We start from the raw sequence: 23,591 nt of genomic DNA, 5'->3' as shown, positions 1-23,591 counted from the left end.
GTGGGCCAGATTCCGGATACCATCATCGCCTCTGATTTGATTTTGTTAATTTTATACCCTGATACTGAGCCGTATTTGTGCAGACACTGCATGAGTGCAGGAATGGAGAGAAAAGGTTTTTTTATAAAAAGCATAATGTCGTCTGCAAACAAAGCTATTTTATGGTCTGTTCCACTTTCCACTATTCCTTGAATTTTCATATTTTGGCGTAAAGCTTCTGCTAGAGGTTCAATACTAAGTACAAAGAGGACGGGTGACAGTGAATCCCCCTGTCTCACGCCCCTCTCCACGTTAAAAAATTCTGAGCAGTGACCATTGACTCTGACTCTTGATCGTGGGTCTCTGTAGAGCAAGTTAATCCAAGTAACAAATTCTTCACCGAATCCCATCTCTATTAATGTTTGTTCCAGGAATAACCAGTCAACTGTCAAATGCCTTTTCAGCATCTAGGCCGAGAAGCATTGAATGTTGTCTGTCTCTTGACGCTATTGATTGTAAATTTAGGGCTTTTCTTATGTTGTTTGTTCCTTGACGGCCTAGGATGAATCCTGTTTGGTCTGGTTTTATTAATTCTTTTATATATTTTGGGTTCTGGCAGCTTGGATGGAGGTCAGAATTTCATAGTTTACGCACAAGAGGCTTATTGGGCGGTAACTGGCGCATTCTAAGGGGTCTTTTCCTTCTTTATGTAGGACCGTAATGATGGCTTCGGACCATGATTTTGGTGGATCTCCCATTTTTAGTACATAGTTATATATTTTGCATAGTATAGGGGTTGTGAGGGTTCGGTTGTGCTGCACCCAAGCACAGACACGGGGAGGCAAGGTTGGGTGGAGGTAAATAGAACCGGGAGAGCGTAGATGGGGTGGTGAGGTGGCGTGAGCGGCGGCGTCTGAGCGGAAGTGCAGGTACGGGATTCCTGGGCACAGGGAACAGGGGTTAGCAGGAAATCACAAGTAACAAGCAAAGTACGTTTCTTAGTGAAGCCGAGAGTCGAGGTACCACTGTAAATGGTGCAATAATCTGGCAACTGGAGAGAGGGAAGCCAGGGTGTTTTAACAGGGAGGACTTGATGATGTGATTGGAGACAGGTGCCGGAGATGACGTGCAGGTGTGGAGATGATTGCCAGTTGCCGGAAGCCACGCCCACGAGACACACACACACACGTAACAGGGGACAAACAAGTAAAAGAGAGAAAGGGACGAGAGTCACGGCCGAGCCGTGACAAGGGTAAGGTCATTCACAAAGGCTTTGTAATGCGATTTGTTGTTTTTTAATTTAGCAATGTTTTCTTTCATTTCATCTTGTGTAAAGGGATCTACTAATTTGGTTGCTTCCTCGTTTGACATTTTGGTCATTTTGAGGGGTTTCAAGAACTCCTCTATTCTTTCTTTCTTTGATTCTTGACTCTTATATAATTGTTTATAATATTTTTCAAAAGCATCTGATATTTCCTGAGGGTCAGTCTCCAGACGGTTAGATTCAGGATTTTTTATTTTAGGAATTGCACGGTTAGATTGTGCTTTCTGGAGTTGAAAAGCCAACAGAGCAGTTGTTTTTATTAACATTACATTTATGATAGCTAAAATACCTCTTATGTGATCATCACTTAAATATGAAATGACATGGCAGACATTACTGGTTGTACTGTTAAACTCTGGTGTCTCTAATACACATTCCTTCTAAGTGTGTACTCCAATCCATCAACCGTAAAGAAACGTGATACAATTTGCCAAAGGGTGTTGTATAGTGCCGTTGGAAATCACCAAAATCCCTAGTGCTCAGGTCCCAAGTCAACTTTGATTCCTAAACAAGTCATATTATTCATACTTTGTTCATATTTAACAGCAGCAGAGTAGTACAGTGAGTATTGTAAATGCTGGAATGCTGGTAACAATGTGTACTACGAAACTCTCAATTGACCTGATATTTTGAGTGAAGCCTCTAAAACAAAGTTTTTCATCCATTAGCTTCTTTATTTTTCTCTCAAAGTGCACCACATTGATTCATTAAACATTCGAACACACAAAGTTATGTCACACACAGTGCAATGTAAAAGCTATTTGGCCTTTTTAATTCAATGAAAATGTTCCTGTCAGACCTCCCCTTCGCCCTTCGTCACTGATCGTGCGCCCACACTTTGATCTGTACGAGGCCCAGCCATGAATACACCACTTAGCATCGAGGCCGTCGGTGCAATCCTGGGCTGCTGCAGGTGCTAATTCTTCTCACCACACTGATTGTGTAGCAAAACTATTAAGCTCAGCTGATTACGGTTCCAACGTTGGTTCGGCTTCTCACAGCTCATCTCCCTCAACTCTTTAACGGCAGCATGTTTCATCTTTGGGAGAGCATCACATCGAGTTCTCTTAGGCCAACGCCTAAAGTCACAACACTTTGGATCAATAGTTGTCTGTAATTAATGCCTCGAGTCACTGTTTTTGTCCTTTATGATTTACAATAAACAAATAAAAAAAGACCCTGCTCGGTATGGACCCTTGCGCCCAGGAAATAACTGATTGAACCATGAAACCATCTTTCTCGAGTCCGGGACATTAAATTCTCTATCCACTGCCCATTGTTCTCTCATAATTATGGTATTAAGCATGGGAGCAGTTTATTAATACTCTGGGTGTGATGGATATAAATAAACCTGTTGACCCCACACAAACCGTATCTGAGAGAGAAGATAAGGGCTCGCTGATGAAGTCATGGGGAGACAATAACCAACATCTCTCTGTGTGATGAATAGCAGCCACGTTATGACTGTAGGTTTTATGATACTAAATATATGTTAATATTGACGAAGACTGTTAAAGATTACAACTTTTAGCTCCAGAGGAACACCTGGGCTTGGCAATGGGCTTCTATGCCAATCAGCCTCAGAGTAGGGCTGGGCTTTCAATGGAATCATGTGATGACATCTTTCTTTGTGAAGTTGTGCTAAACAATTACATTGTCTAAATTAATAAAAATATACTAACTCAAGTTCCTCATAATATTTGAAGTTCTGAACAAGAAGAGAAATCAACAGGAGAATACAAAAGTGAGCTTTACCATGTGGCTATTTCATGGAGATTATTTATTTATTGAGTTACCAGAAAACAGGCTATATTGGGATAGAGCTGTATATTGTTTTTTTCGAGATATGAATTGACCTGCAGTATATTGTGATAGAGGATCACAGCCATATCATCCAGCCCTACCTCCGAGTAAATTACTTTTTGTATTGTGAAGGGTATAGCTCTATTGAGTGCTCCCATACTTTTCAAAAGACATGGAACAATATGAAAATGCCATGTCACCACTATCCTAATCGGGATTCAAAATATAATCTCGATAATCATCAAAATATGCTTAGAACTCTTGAAATGGCAATAAACATACTGGAATGCTTCACCTTAACTTGGGTTAAGAAACGAATATTGTTATTGTATCACAGAGAGAACACGTCTATCGTTTTTTGTGAAAAAAAACATCTTTAGTAAGATAATCATAACTCACAAGGTCCCCAAAACTGTTTTTTAAAAAACAATTTAAATTGAAACATTGTGTCTATTTGTGTTGTAATCCAGTATTTACTTTAAATCAGGCTCTATTGTTCACTTCTCTGTCAACAGCTTTTTGAAGTCCCTCATGTGATGATATTACCCCGTTTCGATACCCCGATCGTGAGGGCTTCTTATCGCAACCCAAGATTTAAAAAACAAACTACTAATACACTGTGCAATATTAATATCAATACACTGTGGAAATAGCCATATATATTCTGCCAGTGTGTATATATTATTGTATATATTATTCAGTTACCGTAGATTATTTACTGTTTCATTTACTGTTTACTGCTTATTGTTTATGTCACTTAATTGTTTTGATCTTATATGTCTTGTGTGCACTTTAACCCTTTGCTGCTGTAATCCTGTACATTTCCCCACTACGCGACTAAGAAAGGATAATCTTGTCTTATCTCATTCTAAGTGCAGTAATCACTGCCTGTATTCTGTCATTTCAAGTGAATTCCGTCAGACATATTTTTGTCACTTGTTGGGAATGAACACACGTTCTCCAGCATGTCCACCAGTGTCCTTCCTTCTTGGCGCTGAGCAGGTTGAGCGGGTGGAGCGGGTGGCCAGGCAGCTGCTTGTGTTCTCAGTCAGAGGAGGATTAGGAGTGTGATCCTACTGCTGACCCTCTGGATTCCTGGACGCCACACAGACACCAGGCCCTTCAACGGACCGGCACCGGGAGGGGCCACGAGCATGTGGCTCCGAGCACGTGGACCCGAGCACGTGGACCCGAGCACGTGGACCCGAGCATGTGGCCAGAGCACGTGGACCCGAGCACGTGGACCCAAGCATGTGGCCAGAGCACGTGGACCCGAGCACGTGGACCCGAGCACGTGGACCCAAGCACGTGGCACTCATCCTCATTCATTTAGCTGACCTCACCAATACAATTAAGACCAATGCCAAAACATGAACAATCGTTGGAAATTCAACAATGGAGCTCCAATTCACCCGGCGAGCTTAAAATATGATTATAGTCAAACAAGCATTGTGTTTATTATTCAGGATCTACACAACTTGATCACATAGAGCGACCGGGAGATTGTTTTAACTTCATCAAGAAGGTGAAATTGTAATATTGTTGCCTCTGGTACAACGACTATGACACCATCTCGGCCTTGCTGTCGGTTATAGCTGTGCTCTTCTCATGTTAGAATAAATCAATTATACGGTTATTTGTTATGTTGATATTTAATAGTAGGAATCTTGTTTTTGTTCCCTGTTAAAAACAGTTTCTGTGTATTTCAACACGGGTTGACTTCACTGTTGCCTCCAGCTGTGAGACACCCTTAGGTTCTAGACTGAGAATTGAGAATACTAGAATTGGGGGTGGATTTCATAAATATATTAAAAGTACAAAAGTAATCTCCTTTCTCAACAAAACAAAAAATATATATGTATATATTCAGTTTTTCAAGTTAAAAGATTCCTTTAGTGTAATACAGTATATCCGCTATTGGAAAGCTTAAACATTGACCACTTTTTAGATATGCAGTGGGGGTCGTGGGTCTCTGGTTAACTTTGTTGAAAGGTAAAATAATTCACAAGCTCTCCATTATTGCCAATAACTTAACGCTAGATCTAGCAACATGTCGCTTTCGGTAACACTTTATAATAACGACAAGCATTGGTTAAGTATGAGTAAACACTTAATTCATCATTTATAAAGCATTGTTCCAACTTTAACACTCATTAGTATGCATTTCATAATCATAGTTATAAATGTTTTATTCTTGATTAATAAGCTTGACTGTTATGTGTTTCATGATTGGGTTTTCATACCTTATAAATGATGTATTCCCCATTTGTAAATTAAGTCATATATATTACAAACAAATTATTAAGGACTTATAGATGATTATTGATATAATTTATAAAGTGTTAATAAATTATTAAAATAATTATATAAATGTAAATTATGCATGCATACACATAATGATTTAGATATGCACCAATGGTTAGGGACTACGTTAAACATGTGCTTTATAAACGTGTTTTAATCCTGCAATTCATGATTAATTCAGGTAGTTACTAGTGGTTAGTTAACTGTTTCAATACAGGAAATAATAAATCAAGTAGCTGTTAACTGCGAGCCCCTCCCCTCTGTCAAAATAAACTGCAGTGTCAGAGTTGATCCACACAGGGGCAGTCTTGTTTAAACTGAGCGGGGTTGGATCCAATGGCATGAGAACTTGGTGATATTTTGTTATAGCCATATTGTATTGGTCTCCTTCCACAGGGAGGTCAGGGTCGGATTCAGAACCGAAGCCCAGGGGTTCTTGCTTTAGGACACATAATCATAAAAATTACTAAACAGTGGAAGTCAATTCAATTCAGTTTATTTTTCTATAGCCCAATATCGCAAATTACGAGTCACTGTCCTAATAAAGTTTTAGTGGGTACTGACAGCAGTTTTAGCCCATTGTCTCAAAATCTGCACATGAGTTGGATCTATTGCAGAGCTATATGTATTGTATGTATTATATTGCATTGCCCTGTAGAAGTGTTTGTATTTGTCTTGTCACTGTGTGAACATTGGTATCTATAGCTTTAAGGTCAGTCCGACTGCAGACTGGATCAGTCTGCGGAGACATCTGAGGATTATTATTATTATATGAGGTTTAGGTCCCACTTATAGCAGGACAAGAACTTTAAATGGAAGTCCAAAGCAAGTAAGACGTGTAGTTTCCTGTGGTCTCACCTCTCCTTAAAAAGTAGTCTGACTTGTTGCACTAATTGATTGTTAATTATGCATTGGCAAATGGAGTGGTTAGTGGATCGAACACCGTCTGTAACTTCCCTAGATCGATCAGGCTTTCTGCAAGCAGTGGGAAAGGGAGTAGGGAGACATGTAACACTTCCAAACTAGGTCAACCTTTATTTCTGGACTGACTACCGGCTGTTCAGAACCGAAACTGGCAGACGGGCAGGAGAATGTTCAGCTCAGAACTTTACAGAAATACAAAGCACCGCATAGGATGGGACAGAAGCAGATCATAGTATATATAAAGACATAAAGGGACAGTGCACCAAATGAGAGGAACCTGCCTGATGTTGAATTATACTCCTCTTGATCTGTGCTTGAGTTGTCACAGGATGAAAAATCCATGTAACCTTTTGACTAACTGATGTCTTTCTGGTGAGCATTCTCATCCCCCTTTTATATTTTCAACACAAACATGAACATAATATACAAACTGAATGTACTGAAATATATACTTTGATTACAGCTGAGATCAACACATACAGCAGCTGTAGTTGTGACTTTCTCAACACAATAGTTAGACATTTTAGGAAATATGCGTATGTGCTTATTTTTGCCCAGAGTTTGATGTTAACAGTAATACCAACCTATATTGCTAACAACTGGCTAGCTTAGTTTAGCACAACAACTGGAACCAAGAGGAAACAGCGGCTCTGGCTCTGAAAAAAGTGTAATTCAGAAAGTGTAAATCAGAGGAGTCGCCCCCTGATTAGAGAGAACCCAAGCTTACGGTACTCTCTTTGCTTTTCAGAGTGTGTGTGTGTGTGTGTGTGTGTGTGTGTGTGTGTGTGTGTGTGTGTGTGTGTGTGTGTGTGTGTGTGTGTGTGTGTGTGTGTGTGTGTGTGTGTGTGTGTGTGTGTGTGTGTGTGTGTGTGTGTGTGTGTTACCATACACTGATTGACAGGGACAGACTGCTGCAACAGCTGAGTCTCAGCCCAGATACAGTACAAAGGTTATTGCTAATAATACTTGTGAAAACCCATGTACACACACACACAAAATTGCACCTAATGTCACATCAATGTTCACACTTAATTTGGGACTTTTCAGTAACACTGGTTCTGTTGACGCTGGTCAGCTTGCTCTCAACCTCTGCCTCTGCTGGCAATGGAGACTCAATTAGTCATAAACCTTGCAATATCCATATTAACACCAAGGAACCCATGTCATTGGTGCAAGCTCTCCATACCCCTTCAGTAGGAGCAATGTGACACCTTCAAGGCCCAGGTAGCATTCGTCAGGGCGAGAACATGCTCTGTGTGTTGGAGGGCGGGTGGTGCGTGAGTGACGGAGAGGAGCACAGAAGAAACAGTTACAGCGGAGATAGTTCCATCAGTGGAGGTATTTCTCCTGCAACCATTGAGAAACGCAGCGGCAGCCATCACTGACTGAAACCCAAAGGTGGATGTGGCCAGTGACAATCACTGCAGGACGAGAGGAGAACAGGGAAGGGGGACACGGGGGAAGGAACCGGCTCTACAAGGTCAGAGAGGACAAAAGCTCAACTTGCCTTTCTGCAGTGGCAAGAAAAACCAGCAGAGCGACCGCTGTGGGTGTTTGGTTGCATTGTTTAGCTGTCGCCTAACTCCTTGTGCACTGAAACTACCAGCAGTACGGAGTCAGGAGGAGGAGTGCCTGCCGGATTGAAGAATTTCCTGGTGGGGTTTCACAGTGTGCAGTATTTGCAGTCCGTGGAATGCTAGGGGCCAGCTGTCTTTTCATTCATATTATACAGCACACTCTACGGATGGCGAAAACCTGCAGCTAACGCCAGTGGACTTCAACTATTTGTTACTACACAGCCAGCATTTCTGGATTCCTGGAACTCGATTTGACCACCATCAATGCACCAATGGTTCCACTCACGCTTTGAAAAGATTTGTTTAGTTTAGATTGATTGATTTCAACCAGCCATTTGGACCTCATAGCATTGATCTGTTATGCGATGTGTTATGCGATACAAGTCCAAGGCATCAACTAAGTGCATTCTATACCGGATTACCGATTTAGCACATGCTATTTAGTCTGAGGTTGATAATCTACACAAACACGCTGCTGTATTCAGAGCCAGCAGCAGTCCACTTTCACTCAGTGACATTAAGTTAAGTTGAGATCTGGTCAGGGGTTTGGATCAGGGTCCAGATGTTCCTCAACACGCTGCTGGTGGTCCTGACGGACCTGGCGGCTGGGCTCCTGGGTAACACTGCCTTCCGGAAGCACTTCCACCTGTTGCTGTCAGTGGTGGTGATGTTCGGCCCGGCACTGAGCCTCTGGGTCTCCCAGCACAGCGTCTTTGCCAAGAGAAGCCACTTCCTCTACAGGTGAGGCTGACTTCCTCTTTACTTATCTTTTTTGAACCAGTGGTGTGTGGCGGTTGTTGTGCCACTGAGGCCCTGTTCCCACCTGGCTTTAGAACGCTTCTCGAGTGGCCACTCGTGATCAGCTCTCACTATATGTAAATAAACATAAATTCTGTTTGCACTAAATGCGTTGTTTTTAAATCGGAGGCACTTCCTGTGCCTTTAGTCTTCTGAAAATTAAAAGAGTAAGGATAAAATCTAAACAATGCAGACTAGGTCTAAATGGGTGGATGGATAGATACTGTATTCATCCCCAGGGGGGAACTTTGTTTAATATCCATTATTTAATTTCCCCACTGTAGTGCCTTATTGTCCATCATCAGTAAATAGTTGAGGTTAATTCATATGCACACTAACGTTTTTTACTTTAAATAAGTTTACTTTTTCAGTATGAATACACTGCAGATTTCAAACTTACTTCAAATGACTTGTGTGTCGTATAAAAGAGTAAACAGCATAAGTTCTAAAATGGGTAACTGAATTGCACAAATTTTATATTTTATTTAATACTGAATTAGACCAATAGTAACTGAAGTACAATAGATTTATTAAGATAAGTTGAATACTGGCCTTGTATTGTCAGGCTGCTCTATGAGTATTCTTTACTTCTCAATATGTTATTTGTTCAAATTAATTAATTGCACATTATTAAACATGTGAGACTATGGTGGAAGACAACGGCTCTCTGTGTTTCTTATAATTAAACATTCCATTATCCGAACCGCTTCTCCTTTTTAGGGTGAAGTGAGGGTGAGTGCTGTAGCCGATCCCGCCTGAAAATTGGGCGAAGGCGGGTTCACCTCAGGGCTCATATAGAGACAGATAACCATTCACACTTAATTTAGAGTCCAATTAACCTGCATGTCTTTGGACTGTGGGAGGAAGCCGGAGAACCCGGAAGGGAACCCACGCTGACACGGGAGAGAACATGCAAACTCCACACAGAAGGATCACCCTGACCGGGATCCGAACCCTGGGCCCTCATGCTGTGAGGCGACAGTGCTAGTCACTTTTAATTTTAAAATGTAACAGGAACAAAATGGAAGAAACTAGTGATGAGAGTTCCCAGTTTGTGTCCTTCACCCACTACTTTGAAGTCCCTCGTTGCATCGCCGGGTATCCCAGCTGTGGTCTCAGTCTTCTCTGAGTGAGTGTGTGCTCATGACCAACTAGTTCCTTGGGTCAGGGATTGTGTGCTCGTCATGAATGAGAGTCAATACAACAACCCCACTTTCTCACTTATGTCCTGATGTTTAACTCTTGTCATCATCTAATCTTATCCAATTCATCCCATCACATCCGGCATCCTCCAATCTAAAACGTCTCTCCTCTCCTTCCTCCAGGATGTTCCTGCGCTCCGGTTGGGGCTGGACCTGCATCTTTGTCGGCTCCTTCGTCTTCCTCCTCTCCTTCTCCGTCCGTCGGTCCCTCTCTCTCTCCGTCCGCCACCTCTCCCGTCTCTGGGTGGCTGGAGGGCTGTGGCTTGGTTTCTGTAAATTCCTGGACCTTCTGGAGAACACCACAGGAAGCTGCTACGAACCGTTACTCGGCGGCCCAGAGGTCGCCAGCGGGCAACCTCTGTTGGTGCTGCGAGAAGGGGAGAGTAAGTCTGTGTGCCTCAAGGCTGGGATGCTGTGGAGGGGGTATGAAGTTTCAGAAGATGTCTTCCTCCTCTGTCTCTGCTGCCTGCTGCTGGCTGAGGAAACCGCCGTGTTTGGCCCTTATCTGAGCCTGGGTGGGATCTCAGGTGCCCCTCTGAGGATCCTCTTCCTGTTCTGCGTTCTCCTGCTCTGGCTCTGGCTCTTTCTGCTGCTCTGTCTCTTGGCTTACTTCCCTCAGTTCCCCACTCAGCTACTAGGGGGTGCTCTGGGGTGCCTGAGCTGGAGGGGACTGTACCAGGGCTGGTATTGCCAGGGGCCCAGCTGGTATTGCCCCGGGAGGCCCGGACTGGGACTGCTCAACACCAAGACCAGCAGTACTGAAGCGGAGGAGGCCCAACAGAGCCTCAATAACTGAAACTTAAAAATGACACAGATGCATAAATAATGAGCTAGATGTTTGTTTGGAGGAGGCTGAGATGACCTGTCCATTTGTGTTTGTTGTGCTCTTTTAACACTAAGACCAGATATCCTGATGACACTTGGAACAAACAAATGGACTTCCAAAAATGTATCTGTGTCAAAAATATTATTATTTTATTTTAATGTAAGAAAATGCAAAAAATGCAAAAAATACATGCTAGTGTCTCTCTGTAGTTGTTTTGTGTCCGTCTCTAGTTTTGTCACTTTGTAGTCGTTTTCTGTCTCTGTAGTTGTTTTGTGTCACTTTGTAGTTGTGTTGGGTCTCTCTGTAGTTGCTTTGTGTCACTTTGTAAACAAGTATTTTTTGTTGTTGTCATTTTGCATCTCTTTGAAGTTGTTTTGCCTCTTTAAAAGGTTAGAAGTCTTTGTGGTTGTTTTGGCCCTTTTTTTAGTCATTGTGCATCCCTTTGAGTAATCCATCCATGTCTCCACAAGACAGGAATTCTAATAATGCAGAAGGAAACAAATACTGAGTTGTTTCTATGGATATGTGACGTGCTAAAAAACTAAATCAAGTCAACAAATAAAAATTCAATAAATAGTTTGTGTAATTAACCACTTTAGTTCTGTGAAGCTTTTGAAAGATGGGACTATAAAACACCAATATGTTTCTCTATCAGTGTGTTATTTTGCATGAGCACACATTGATATACAATACACTGTGTGACAGCATCTGAACAGACGGGTAAGATGCTCGTTGAGTTCAGTTACACCTTTTCTCTGTTGCATTGCGGTCACTTGTGATTAAAAAACTTTCACTGGATCTTGGTTCCATTAGCACATGTCTTCACTTTTCACTTAGCTGTTGCATATTTAAAAAATAAGAAATGACACAATATCAGACATTAATTATAGATATCACATGAGTCTTCTGCTTACAATATCCTCAATCATGCTCCACATTGAGAGAAATCTGTTCCAGCTGCGTCGGCTCTTTCACTGTGGGAGAACATGGGCAAGAAGAGGCAGCTTTATGTCAAAGAAGACAGAGGCAATGCAAAGAAATGTATATCGTCAAAGAAAAACATAATTACTGTAAAATAAAAAAATAGAAAAGGAAATAGAAAATAAAATCTCCATTAAACTGCTCACAATAATGTGTGGATTATGTTGAGAAACCAGGTCATGATTTCTAGGAAAGAGACATTGTCGTTATGAAATGTATTTATTTATTTGCACCACCAGCCGAGCGGCGTCTAGCTCCATCATATTGGAAAAACCGCAGACATGTTCCCAGAACTAGGCAACTGTATTTTTTATATTTTGGGGTGAACTGTCAGTGCTAATTAGCATATGCATGCTAACACACTAGATGGTGAGAGTGGTTAACATCATAGCAGCATATTAGCATGCTGACATTAGCATCAACTGTTTTTAAGTACAGCCTCCCAGAGCTGCTAGTTGGCTGTAGGCTCCTGATCTTCAAGGGAACGAAAGGTAAGTGAGCTCTGTGGCCAACACATGTTTAGGATATGTACATGTTTTGTTCAGCAAGATAATCTTTACAAATGAACACTTTTGTAGTGTGAATACAAATCGCCAGCAGTGACGCTAACGTCACATGACTTCCTGCTAACCGGCCGTTATACCAAAGAGAAATCACCTCGCTGAAAAGACGGAACAACCTTCCTAAATTTGTTTTATTGATAAAACATTTCCACAAAGAAAATATATACAAAGCATCAGCCATCAAATAGCAGAAAATAAACACTGCCTGGACGTCTGACCCAGCAAGTGAGCTGTTTCACAGCGCTCAAAAGCACTGGGAGGTCGCACCATCCAGAGCATCCAGAGATTAAACGAGATGACGTTGAGCTCATTGTCTGGAAAATGTGATTGATTATTACTGTTGGATAAAGTCAATGCCATTATCTTTCCATACTTTTATGTATCAGAAAAATAAAATAAAAAACAGAAGTAAATTCCTTCATAAAAAAAAGAAGAAACAATATGAGGAGACCTCCCGTTTAAACTAGGTCAATGTAATGACCATCATAGATTAAAAGGGAACTGCATGGTAAATGATAATTAAGGCAATTTTTGTACTTTTGTAGCTTTTGCTGGTGTCACCATCATGGATTACATGACAGTAAAGTCCCTTTGTGATATTGTTAAATGGTGAAATATTGGAGAAGACAACTTCAGTGCGTCATCCCAAAACTTGGAGCTCTGGTTTATAAACAGTGTGCACTACACTTCACTGATTATTGAACAACCTTTTGAATATTACCAACATGGTAAACTTTAAAATCAAGTGAATATTTGTGCGTACTTTTGAATATAGGACGAGTAACATCGGTGTGTACCGAAACGACGAGCTAAAGCGGGGCCTTTTAAAGGTCTCCATGTGGTATTACATAACGGAAGTATAAAATCCTAAAAAGAAGAAGAAATATTTAAGCTTTAAGGAGGGATCAGAAGAAGAAGACCTATCAGGAGAGGGAGGGGATAGGGGAGTTAACAGAGTCCAGGGGTTCCCAGTGAGAGCTCATCATGGCGTCGTAGAGCTCCTCGCTCCTCTGCATGAAATCTTTGTTCCACTGATCCACATCACATTCAGGGATGGGCTCTGTAAAACACAGAGCAATGATTTTACAAACATGTCAGAAGTATAAAAAACAACAACACAGTTTAACACTTGATGCCTTTGTAGTTTACGAGATTGTGATGTGCAGGGCCCCTCTGTGGCACCCGACCACCCTGAAGTTATCAACGCTTATCTGTGAGGTCTTTACTGCGACCACTCCTGAAGACTAGCTACCATTACATATGTAACAGACATAACCAGCTATGTTAGATATGGAAATGTCTGTTTCAAGCTACTAGCATATCCAGTATGATAATACAGGGCTGCAGCAAGGAGTCCTAAAACCCAGATGTGACTCAACATTTTGCCTCGTCTCAAAGCAAATGAGTTTTGTTTGACACAGAGCTTATTTCCTGCAATAACCAAAATTCCAATTGGAGGAATGCCATTGGCTTTTTGTCGAGAAAAACAGTGTGATTCTAACATCGATGATGGTATTTTCATGATAAAAAGGGTCTTACCTTCTGAATTATCCTCGTCTACATCTCCGCCCTCCTCGTGACTCTGCTGGGGGAAGACATGAAACACTGGGAATTATTTCTGAAACACATTGGAATGTGTGCATGTATCACATGAAGGAAAAACCCAGGCAACCATACCACAGGACCAAAAAGGTATACATCCAAGTCTGGAAACAGTGAAAGAAACACCTCACATTTTTGACTGTTGTTCCACTGTTTGTGTAGAAATATGGGCAATTCTGGTTTCCAGGGACTTTCCTTTCCAGAATGTAAATGTCACAGTCTACTAAAGCCCCACTAGACTCTGATCAGAATTCAGGAACACATTAAGCACATACTCGACCTGGTAGGTAGATTGTTACAAATAATTGTTCAGCTCCCCTCGCTAACATCCTGGTCTAATCTCAAGCATGAGTGTCAAAGTTTCCCCCTCACCTCCACAGCTCCCGACATGTCAGCGGGTGGCATCCCCATGGGAGGTGGTGGCACCACGTGGCCTGGTGGAGGGTACCCATAGGGCCCGTAGTTGTAGCCACTGCCGTAGCCGCTGTTGTAGCCGCTGTACTGGTCATAGCCACCCCACTGGGAGTAGTAACCCCCCTGACCCCCGTTGCCCTGGTTGCCGTAGTAACTGGACTGGGGCTGGTTGTAGTTGCTATGGTAATTCTGGCCCTGGCCCCCGTGGTAGTTGCTCATCTTCTGGCTGCAACACAAGAAATAAAACATGGTTACATTAACACCGGAAGGGAACTGGGTGAAAGGCCCTTTAACTAAGCTCCGGTTTTTGATTCCAGAATCGAACTCAAAAAAGAATACAGGTTGAGCGTCTCTTCAGCAGCCACCATCGGTCAGCCCATTATAGTTCACGACAAGTTTCAAGCATACTCAATCCAAAACCTGAGCAGGACAACCCGAAACTAAATTTAAGAATTATTTATGGATGTCTTTTGGATGTCTTAATGTTTGCCAGGAAATGACATGTAGTGTGCAGATGACCATGACTACTGATGAACGACCGTTCGAGAATAATTTTGAGGTATTACATTTTGTGCAACTTCACTTCCCACTTTCTCACAGGAAAAAATTATTTACTACTCCTTTACTATACAGATAAGATGCAACGCATATATATATATATATATATATATATATATATATATATATACACACACATATACATATATATATATATACATATATATATATACACACACATATACATATATATATATACATACATATATATATATATATATATATATACACATATATATATACATACATATATATATATATATATATATATATATATATATATATATATATATATATACACACATATATATATACATATACATACATATATATATATATATACATACATACATATACATATATATATATATATATATACATACACACACACACATATATATATGTGTGTCATGACGTGGTGCATGAAATCTTGGGAGGCGTGCCGTCTTGTCGTGTAGCCGTTTCCTCGCCAGTGTCTTACCTCTTGGCCACAGCGATGCTGAGTCTGAGCGGCTTCCCCCCCAGCATGGTGCCCTGGCACTCCTCGATGGCCTTCTTCTGCTCGCCCTCCTCCCCGAACTTGACGAAGCCGTAGCCTCTGCAGGTGAAACGACAGTAAGGCGAACCTCTCCACACCGACACACAACTCCATACGTGGCATTTAATAAGCCACTTATCATGAGAAACAGTATATAATGGGTATTATTATGGTAGAACTGAAACTTGTTGTTTTACTTTTAACATGAGGTAGCATCACTTGAATTGTGAGTTGCTCTTGCTTAGCCTATATGGGGAAAACAATAGTTTTAGCATAAAAGACGGAAAGTGAACATTTTTTCAGCCATTTTGTTTGGAAAATAGATAAAGATGTACTGGTGGTCAACGTCCATTTAATCATTACACCACAAAATCATGATATGTTATTGTGTATTTATGACCATACTATTCAAACAATTACTACTTTGATCATTTCTGAAGCCACGTCGCTGTCCGGTCCACCTCCATGAGCTGACATACCTGGAGTATCCATACTGGTCCGTGACTACTTTGGCTCCCTTGCAGGAAAGGTACTTCTTGAAAACTTGGTGCAGTTGGAAGTCATCCACCTCGGAGGCCAAGTCCCCCACAAACACTGAGAACTCTGGCCTAAGAGAAGGAAAAATGTTGATCAAATATTCTTACTCTGTACATGCCGATTGTCCAAAATTAAAAAAGGGGCAGCTGGGTTTGTGGAAAATGTTGCCATTCACCTCCGTTTACCTAAAACCAGACAAATTAATCTGTGGTTTTCAGATTTTTTTAGGCTTTTCTGAAAATTTCTTTAAAAGCATAACTAACATTATCAGCGTGCAATTTTATACCGTCAAATTAACACATAAATTAAAATAAGCTGAGCTTTTTGCTCAGGCGGCAGATAAGCTGCTAATTGCGATTACTGAATTACAATATAATAAAAGTCTGATTAGGTTAGCTGTTCCAAATGGTTATGCTTATCTTGAGAGGGGAGCGTTATGTCTCCTTCACTCAGACACATGTTTAGTGCCTGTGACGTTACCACCCGTGATGCTGTGTCGACGTAAAACTCTCGTATGTTTGTGTGAATGTGACCGCCATTTTTTTTTTATTTATACGAGTCCGATTGCGCTCTGGTCATGGCAGACCAGCTCAAACCCAGCTGTACTTAAGCATTTCTGTACTCAGACAGCAACATGAAAAGGTTTGAATCACATCTTACCCTGCCTCTGGCCTTTTTCCATAGGTGGCATAGTTTAGCTTAAACTTCCGGGGCTGCACGGGGAAGAGAGAAAACACACACTGAGCCAAACCACAAACACCAACGATGTGTAGTATAGCACTGATATTGCTGAAAATGAAGAGTGGCGTTATTATGGTTGTTGTTATTTGGGTTTACATACCTCCACCACCCAGACCAGCCTTTAGCCCATTCCTCAGTTAGTTGCTACCAGAGACTCTATTCACCAGCTTCAAACAAAGTACATTTGTGTACTAGCAGCCTCTCAGCAGCAGGTACAGGCCGGTGGACAGGGGAGCCCAGTAGCTTGGCCGGCTCACAGGGGCCAACAGCACTTCAAATTCAGTAGCAAGCAGCTAAAAGCTCACAACTCGACACACCACTTGAGACGTAGCAAATTTTCCAGCTGGCTTGCCTTTTGGGGTTTTACATTACCAGATCCTTAAGAAGAAGTGCTGTCACAGCAGCAGGTATGGAATATAGTTCCACGTAGTACAATATCTGAATCAGGTATTTAGCGTTGCTTCTTTGTAAACGGTTTGTTTAAAGCCACTGGGGAAGTACAGTAGTTGTAGCGAAACAGCAAATCCAACAGATCTGTTGTATTAACAAGAATCTGGTGCGTTTACCGAGCAAACCTCATACTATATATACATACTATTGAGTTATTGTAACAAAAAGAGGACCAAGACTAGTGGAGCTCCACTATCCACAGTCAAATCAACAATTAAATACTGCTTGATAACATAAGTCCAATACTGGGAAAAAAAGGAAGGCAGTATTATATTGTCAATAGTATATGTATATTTGCGGAGAAACAATAATTATATATATATATATATATATATATATATATATATATATATATATATATATATATTGCAGTAAGGATTGCATAAAAAAAATGTAAAGATATATATGAGGAAGTATTTTGAAATTACAGCATATAACTGACCGGGTTTGATCCAGGAACCAGTTTCCCGTTCAGCCTTTGGACGCAGCGGTCGACGCTGGCTTCATCGGCTAGCTCCACAAAGCAGTATCCTGCTGAACCACTGCGCACCAGGAGAGGAAATATTCACACGTCAGATCAACCCTGCTATCTTGGTTACGGTCAGTCAACATTTGCACACAGGTGTGTGTGTGTGTGTGTGTTGCTCTGTATACCCTACCCTGTTATCCTGTGAGTGATGATCTTGACTCCAAACGGCGACTCTCCCATGGCACTAAAGGCCTGTTTGATGAAGGTCTCATCCATGTATGGGTCCAACTGGACACACACGTGGGAAAAGAAATTGCACATGCATCACCACACACACTTTATACCCAACAACAAATAATAGTGCAGAAGTAGTATACACTTGTTTACAGAATGGCAAACAGTTGTAACACTACTATTATTATAACACAATCTGTGGTTGAGTAAAACTACTTAGGGAAGATTACGGATCGTTACTTTTAAAATATGGCGAGTATAATACGTGGGTGGTGTTAATGGTGGCTCTGTTCTCTGCTGGTGCCCCCCGCACTCCCCCCAAAAAGCCATACATGAGTAGGTATGCAACACACAAGGGTCTCGACGCACCAACACAAATAGAACGGCGCCATTAATAACGAAACTAAACTGACGCTAACTCATATCATGCTATTGTGTCAATTTGGAGTCGAGAGATTTCTTTGAATCGCTCACGCGATACGCACGCTCATTTCTGACGCTACACAATGACAATCCTGCTCATGCGCTTTTAGTTTAGTATGAACTTCTGACGTTGGCTAACGCTTGCGTCAAGGTGAAGAGCGTAACGGCCAACGTTTGGGAGGACATGGGCGGTGTTTAGTGAATCACTTGACCGCCATTGTTCGCCAATATAAGTATTGACGCAATGTGTTGCGCACAGTTCCACCAGCGACGTAGCACAGAGCCGAGTTTAGCCTAACCTTTTTACGACAGGGGTCACATATCCGGGCTAACGTAACACAACAGAGCTAGCGAATAGCACGCGCAGCTAAGCTAACGTAACACTGAAATACACGGAGACTTTAGACATACGTCACCCATCCACAGGCTCGTCTGTCGGTTAAACATCTCGAATCGGAACAGAGAGGAAATAGGAGAGGTGCTCGTTGGTGTGTGCTGGGGAGCGGGGGGGGGGGCTGAATTTTACAACGTTCTCCACACAAACCAATACCTGGTTCCGCTTCCGTCTCAAGCGAATGCTGTCACACTTCCGGTGGTAAATCGTGTGCGCCTTTCGAGCGCACGAGCAGAGCATTACATTATATTATCGCCGCCAAATGCATGCAGTTCGAATAATGTACTTGATGATAAATTGGCATGCACAAAGTATTTTCATATGGTCGGGGATGATGTTACGGCATTTCCCTGCAAAGCAGCCGACAGTATAGGAGAGGAAGATGTAGCCGGGAAAATAATCTGAGGTTTTACAAAAAGAAGGCTACGAAGAAAGGTGTCTGAACTCAGGCACTTCAATTAGGACAACAACGTTCAGAAACGCACACAACATATGTATTCTAATTACCTCCATGTGAATGTAGGGACAGTAATTAATAGTGTTTTCGTAGTGAATAAGTTTAATTAAACCATCAACAAAGCTGCTTCACTCAGTGTTTCTCCACTATCTTTAGGCATAGCAGAGATGCGTGATAAACTAGCAACGCTTCAAGTATGCCCACATGCTTTCTCGCTTATGCAACCAGTAATTTACAGTATATTCGAGAATGGTGCGGAAAGGATTTATTTAGAAATTACAAAAAGTTAGGTTCCACCGAGATTTGAACTCGGATCGCTGGATTCAGAGTCCAGAGTGCTAACCATTACACCATGGAACCTTTGTGATGCCGCTCCCTGTGTTCGCAGACTTTAATGACGGACTGGTAAACTCATAATGACAATGTATTTAGTGTTACTTGACCACATTCTGAAAATAAAACTTTATATTAAAAAATAAATAAAGGTAACCCTGTGACACACCACATGGTCATAGAAACACAAATATCATTTTACAAAGTGACACATCACTTATGATGTAACTACCTTAAGGAGTTAAACAAAGTTAGACATGACATTGATCAAAGTTATATAAAGCAGGACATTACTATTTTACAATCCATAAAATTATTTTGCGGTAGCAAAACAACGGAGGCTACTTTTATTTCGTTGGTAGACTTATGTTTGTCACAGAAGAACCGTGTTCGTGTTTTACCAAAAGAGACATGCACAACTAATGCACAGATAAATAAATAAATAAAAACAACAAGTTCACTCGCAGGTAATGCTGTAACCATGGAAACAGTCTGTTGGGGGAAGGCCAGCTAGCTGAAGAAGCGGGTAGACATGACGTTGACACAGAGAGAAGTCTTTACACGAGTGCTGTCTGGGGACTTGGAGGGACTTAAGGAGCAGTTGGACTGCGACGCTGTCGCCGAGGAGTCGCAGCAAACGGATCCGTGCGGAATGACGGACGAGGTCGGGAGGAACGCGCTGCTAACCGCCTGCATATTGGGGAGGAGCGCCATCGCCCGAGAGCTGGTCGGACACGGGGCCCCGGTCCACGCGCAGACGGTCAGGGGTGAGACGTTATTATGAATTACACTGAGCACGGGGCACATGTGTTCCAAAGTTTTAATGACACATGTGCCATGTTGGCATACAATAATTAAGTTAAATTAGCCTGTGTGTGTGACAGTATCCTTTGATTTGTAATGTTTCTGAGCTCAAAGCAGACGGCGTGTTTTCTTCACGCGTGCTCGCCCCCGTTGCCGGTCCCCGTGCGTGACGCTTTTTGTCCCGCAGGTTACTCCTCGCTGCATCTCGCCGCCTGCTGGGGCCACCTGGAGACCGTGAGGGCCCTGCTCGAGCTCGGAGCGGATCCGCTGGCCCAGACCTTCACAGGGCAGCGGCCTGTGGACCTGGCCAGGACCTACTGCAGGACAGACTGTGTGGACTGTCTCCTCCTGGCCGGTGTGTGTGTTTGTGTGTGTGTGTGAGTGATATGTTATGACGTTATAAGTCCTAACCTATGCACGTGTTATTCCTGTGCAGAGGCTAAACAGGACCTGACGTCATATGTGGACTTTGTTAGGGACCTCGTCTCTGACCCAGAGAAGAGCCTCACAAAGGAGGAAAAGGTGACATATTTTATACATCAGGATTCAACAATATTCACGTGCATAGATAGATTTGACATTGATTATTATTAACTGTATATTATGAATACATATTGTTTGTGTGTGTGTGTAATATTAGCAGGGATGAGAGGACCATGGCCTTTACAGCTGACATTTCACAAAGTGTTTCAACCTTTCACATCGTCTCAGCTTCACTCAGCAACCTCCATATTCCCAGTTCACTGCACTTAACAAATTAAGACATAGTGGATATTTATAGTCTTCAAAATTCTTAACCGCAGCAGTTTTCATTTAAAGCACACTGATCCTAAATTGCACCCCAAATGTAAGTTGCTTTGGAGAAAAACAAACCTCTGCCAAATGGATGGTATCTAATGGGTACGTGCATATAGTATGAAACACATGTCTCCAAACCTTTTTTTATTTATTTTTTGCTGTGCGTATGTCGCACTATCCATTAGCGGCTAATTGGTCCTGGGGCCCTCGAGAGAACGGGTTCTTCTTTGGCTCCAGCTACACCCGTCTGGCTCGTTTTTACCTTAATCCTGTTGACAAACTAACAAGCCTGACCAAAAACATAACCTATTTATAATAATAATAATAATGATATAGAATTGAAATGGCACCAATGCTAACAGGGCTTTCCTGCCATTTAATTATCGCGGTGCCTCTCCCTCGTGTCAACCTCTGCACAGAACTTCTGCATGCGTGCATGCTCCTCCAAGACGGACTGGATCCAGAGTGTCGGAGGCCCAACGGCCCCAGACTTCACGACCCAAAGGAGAGACATGGAGGACACTCTTCGGCCTGTTCTGGACAGGCTGTCCGCTCAGTGTGAGTGATGGTCATATTAGGACCGACTACTGACGACTGGTTTTGTGTTTTCAAACGTTTGGACGGTTTTATTGTTCATAAATTAATTCTTACGACTGCAGTCACATTTTCCTTTCACAGAAGCGCTGAGAGAAAAATATATATCTGCTGATTCATTTTTTTAAGCCTATGACTTATATGGTTGTTTTTTTCATCTGTGAAAGTGGTGTGAAAACGTTTTGCAAGGTGACAAAACCAGTTTGTCCAAGATCATTTTTGTTCATCTGTACATATGACATCTATTGCTTCTGTCCATCCGGGGAGAGGGATCCTCCTCTGTTGCTCTCCTGAAGGTTTCTTCCCTTTTTTCCCTGTGAAAGGGTTCTTTCAGTTTTTTGGGGAGTTTTTCCTGATCCGATGTGAGGTCAAAGGTCAGGGATGTCGCATGCGTACAGATTGTAAAGCCCTCTGAGGATAATTAGTCATTTGTGATTCTGGGCTGTACAAAACAAACAGAATTGAATTGGATGTGTACCCTGAGTTCAGGTAGCGAAGTGACTTCCAGTCCTACGACACTGGTTCACTTTTCTCACCACGGTAGATCGCCGTGGTAACTGAAGCTGAACACCTGACCTGCTCCGATCAACGCTTGGTACATTAATAATACACAATTAAGAAGAAGTTAGTCATAATCCAGACTTGAAGCAACACAATTTGAAGTATTGTTAGGCCATAAGAATACAATCTAAGAAACATACTAACAGAACACACAGTTATAGATTATATATAGTCAGATCTGTCGTGCTCCAGATGAAGCAGCGATATCACCAATCTGTTAAATCTGCAGTCGCACTGACGGTGATTTATTGCTGGCCGTCCTACTTTCAGCGTGAATGTTGTTTAACTTCTACTTGTCAGTCTGTGATCGCTCACTAGCAGGGCCAGGGCTATACACACACACACACACATACATATATATATATATATATATATATATATATATATATATATATATATATATACACACACACATACACATGTATATGTATATAAATATATATTGCTGTTATTATATAAAGCTGTCCTCTTGTCTCCTCGTCCCTTTGTAGGGTTCATATTGAGCATTTAACTCGTAACCTCTGTGCAGGGTGTGACAGTAAAAATATGTGTTACCTTGTGGACTGGTTCAAGGGCAGAGCAACAGGGAGGATGGGGAGGAGGACAGATGGCCATATGTCTTATCGAAAAACCAATACACTCTGTTCTTTCTTCTTCTGTATTCTTATCCAAGACATTCACATTCTTTCTTCGTTTGTCGTCATTAGTGGGCCCTGGAGGGGGGTGCATATGCTTGTATAAATCACGATGTAATACAATGTATGAATCAAGAGATTTCGGCAGCTGACTGAGATACGTGGCTGTTGAACCCTTTTCCCAGCTTGCAAGCTTGAATAAACAGAAAGACAACTTTGATTACTCTGAAGACTGTTTGTTACAATTGAATATTTGAACCACAACTCTCCTCCTGATCAAACATAGAAATCTTCCACCACAAGGGTCATCAATCGCACAAGCAGAACCTCAGACGGGTCACTAGGAACGGCATCTTTCTGGAGACATGGACATGACTGTACAGAAAGACATTTCTAGATAAGTTTAGGAGTGTTAGAGGGGCCAAAGTTACTCAAAATACAAAACCATGCGAGTACACGCGTCTCCCACAGTGTACGGTCAAGAGGTCACGTTCTCAGGTTGGGAGCGTACGCAGCTGATTGCTCAGGAGCACATTTTGTAATTTGTGATTTTGGCTATACAAAATAAACTGAATTGAAACGCTTTCCAAGCGGGGAGGAGGCAGGTCAGGGTTAGTTAGAGACCCACTCCAACACGGGGCAGACATGCAGGAGACAGTACATATTGGATGGGACTTGTTCTTTTGTCCTCAGCAGCGCTGACAACGCTGCCAACCAGTCTTTAAATTCCGTAAACCGGCCAACACGGCTCGTACCGGAGGTGTGATG

General features: G+C 42.0%; 3 protein-coding genes and 1 non-coding gene across 5 annotated transcripts; 2 read left to right on the top strand and 2 right to left on the bottom strand.

The window, feature by feature from the left end:
* The first annotated feature begins 8,473 nt into the window (after nucleotides 1-8,473).
* On the top strand, nucleotides 8,474-10,707 carry fitm1 (fat storage-inducing transmembrane protein 1). Its single transcript, XM_034555319.1, has 2 exons — nucleotides 8,474-8,652; nucleotides 10,035-10,707. The coding sequence occupies exons 1-2, from the start codon at nucleotides 8,474-8,476 to the stop codon at nucleotides 10,705-10,707; spliced, it is 852 nt and encodes a 283-aa protein (XP_034411210.1).
* Nucleotides 10,708-12,394: 1,687 nt separating this feature from the next.
* On the bottom strand, nucleotides 12,395-18,819 carry trnau1apb (tRNA selenocysteine 1 associated protein 1b). Of its 2 annotated transcripts, none has more exons than XM_034555626.1 (9): nucleotides 18,659-18,819; nucleotides 17,781-17,878; nucleotides 17,564-17,663; nucleotides 16,591-16,643; nucleotides 15,873-16,001; nucleotides 15,337-15,453; nucleotides 14,256-14,523; nucleotides 13,821-13,866; nucleotides 12,395-13,341 (listed from the first exon to the last, which is right to left on the bottom strand). In XM_034555626.1, the coding sequence occupies exons 1-9, from the start codon at nucleotides 18,692-18,694 to the stop codon at nucleotides 13,205-13,207; spliced, it is 984 nt and encodes a 327-aa protein (XP_034411517.1). In that variant the 5' UTR covers nucleotides 18,695-18,819; the 3' UTR covers nucleotides 12,395-13,204. The 2 variants fall into 2 exon arrangements, with proteins under 2 accessions (XP_034411517.1, XP_034411518.1); XM_034555627.1 differs by having other exon boundaries at nucleotides 13,059-13,341; nucleotides 13,821-13,863.
* A 567-nt stretch (nucleotides 18,820-19,386) lies between these two features.
* On the bottom strand, nucleotides 19,387-19,458 carry trnaq-cug. Its single transcript has one exon. It is a non-coding gene; the product is annotated as a tRNA-Gln (tRNA).
* On the top strand, nucleotides 19,393-21,935 carry LOC117746570 (ankyrin repeat domain-containing protein 45-like). The gene is made up of 4 exons (XM_034555796.1): nucleotides 19,393-20,198; nucleotides 20,423-20,590; nucleotides 20,672-20,757; nucleotides 21,453-21,935. The coding sequence occupies exons 1-4, from the start codon at nucleotides 19,964-19,966 to the stop codon at nucleotides 21,597-21,599; spliced, it is 636 nt and encodes a 211-aa protein (XP_034411687.1). The 5' UTR covers nucleotides 19,393-19,963; the 3' UTR covers nucleotides 21,600-21,935.
* Nucleotides 21,936-23,591: the final 1,656 nt, after the last annotated feature.

The sequence above is a fragment of the Cyclopterus lumpus genome, chromosome 17 (assembly GCF_009769545.1).
Source record: "Cyclopterus lumpus isolate fCycLum1 chromosome 17, fCycLum1.pri, whole genome shotgun sequence".
Taxonomy (NCBI): domain Eukaryota; kingdom Metazoa; phylum Chordata; class Actinopteri; order Perciformes; family Cyclopteridae; genus Cyclopterus; species Cyclopterus lumpus.
Note: the sequence above shows the minus strand (reverse complement) of the source record. Positions and strands in the feature narration are given on the sequence as shown.

Excerpts from the sequence above, each read along its gene's own strand:
- fitm1 (XM_034555319.1), top strand. The coding sequence starts at position 8,474 with ATGTTCCTCAACACGCTGCTGGTGGTCCTGACGGACCTGGCGGCTGGG. Across the intron at positions 8,653-10,034 it reads AGAAGCCACTTCCTCTACAG|GATGTTCCTGCGCTCCGGTT; the intron begins GTGAGGCTGACT and ends TCCTTCCTCCAG.
- trnau1apb (XM_034555626.1), bottom strand. The coding sequence starts at position 18,694 with ATGTTTAACCGACAGACGAGCCTGTGGATGGGTGAC. Across the intron at positions 17,664-17,780 it reads ATCACTCACAGGATAACAGG|TGGTTCAGCAGGATACTGCT; the intron begins GTAGGGTATACA and ends CCTGGTGCGCAG. Across the intron at positions 15,454-15,872 it reads GACCAGTATGGATACTCCAG|AGGCTACGGCTTCGTCAAGT; the intron begins GTATGTCAGCTC and ends TTTCACCTGCAG.
- LOC117746570 (XM_034555796.1), top strand. The coding sequence starts at position 19,964 with ATGACGTTGACACAGAGAGAAGTCTTTACACGAGTGCTGTCTGGGGAC. Across the intron at positions 20,199-20,422 it reads CCACGCGCAGACGGTCAGGG|GTTACTCCTCGCTGCATCTC; the intron begins GTGAGACGTTAT and ends TTTGTCCCGCAG. Across the intron at positions 20,591-20,671 it reads GGACTGTCTCCTCCTGGCCG|AGGCTAAACAGGACCTGACG; the intron begins GTGTGTGTGTTT and ends ATTCCTGTGCAG.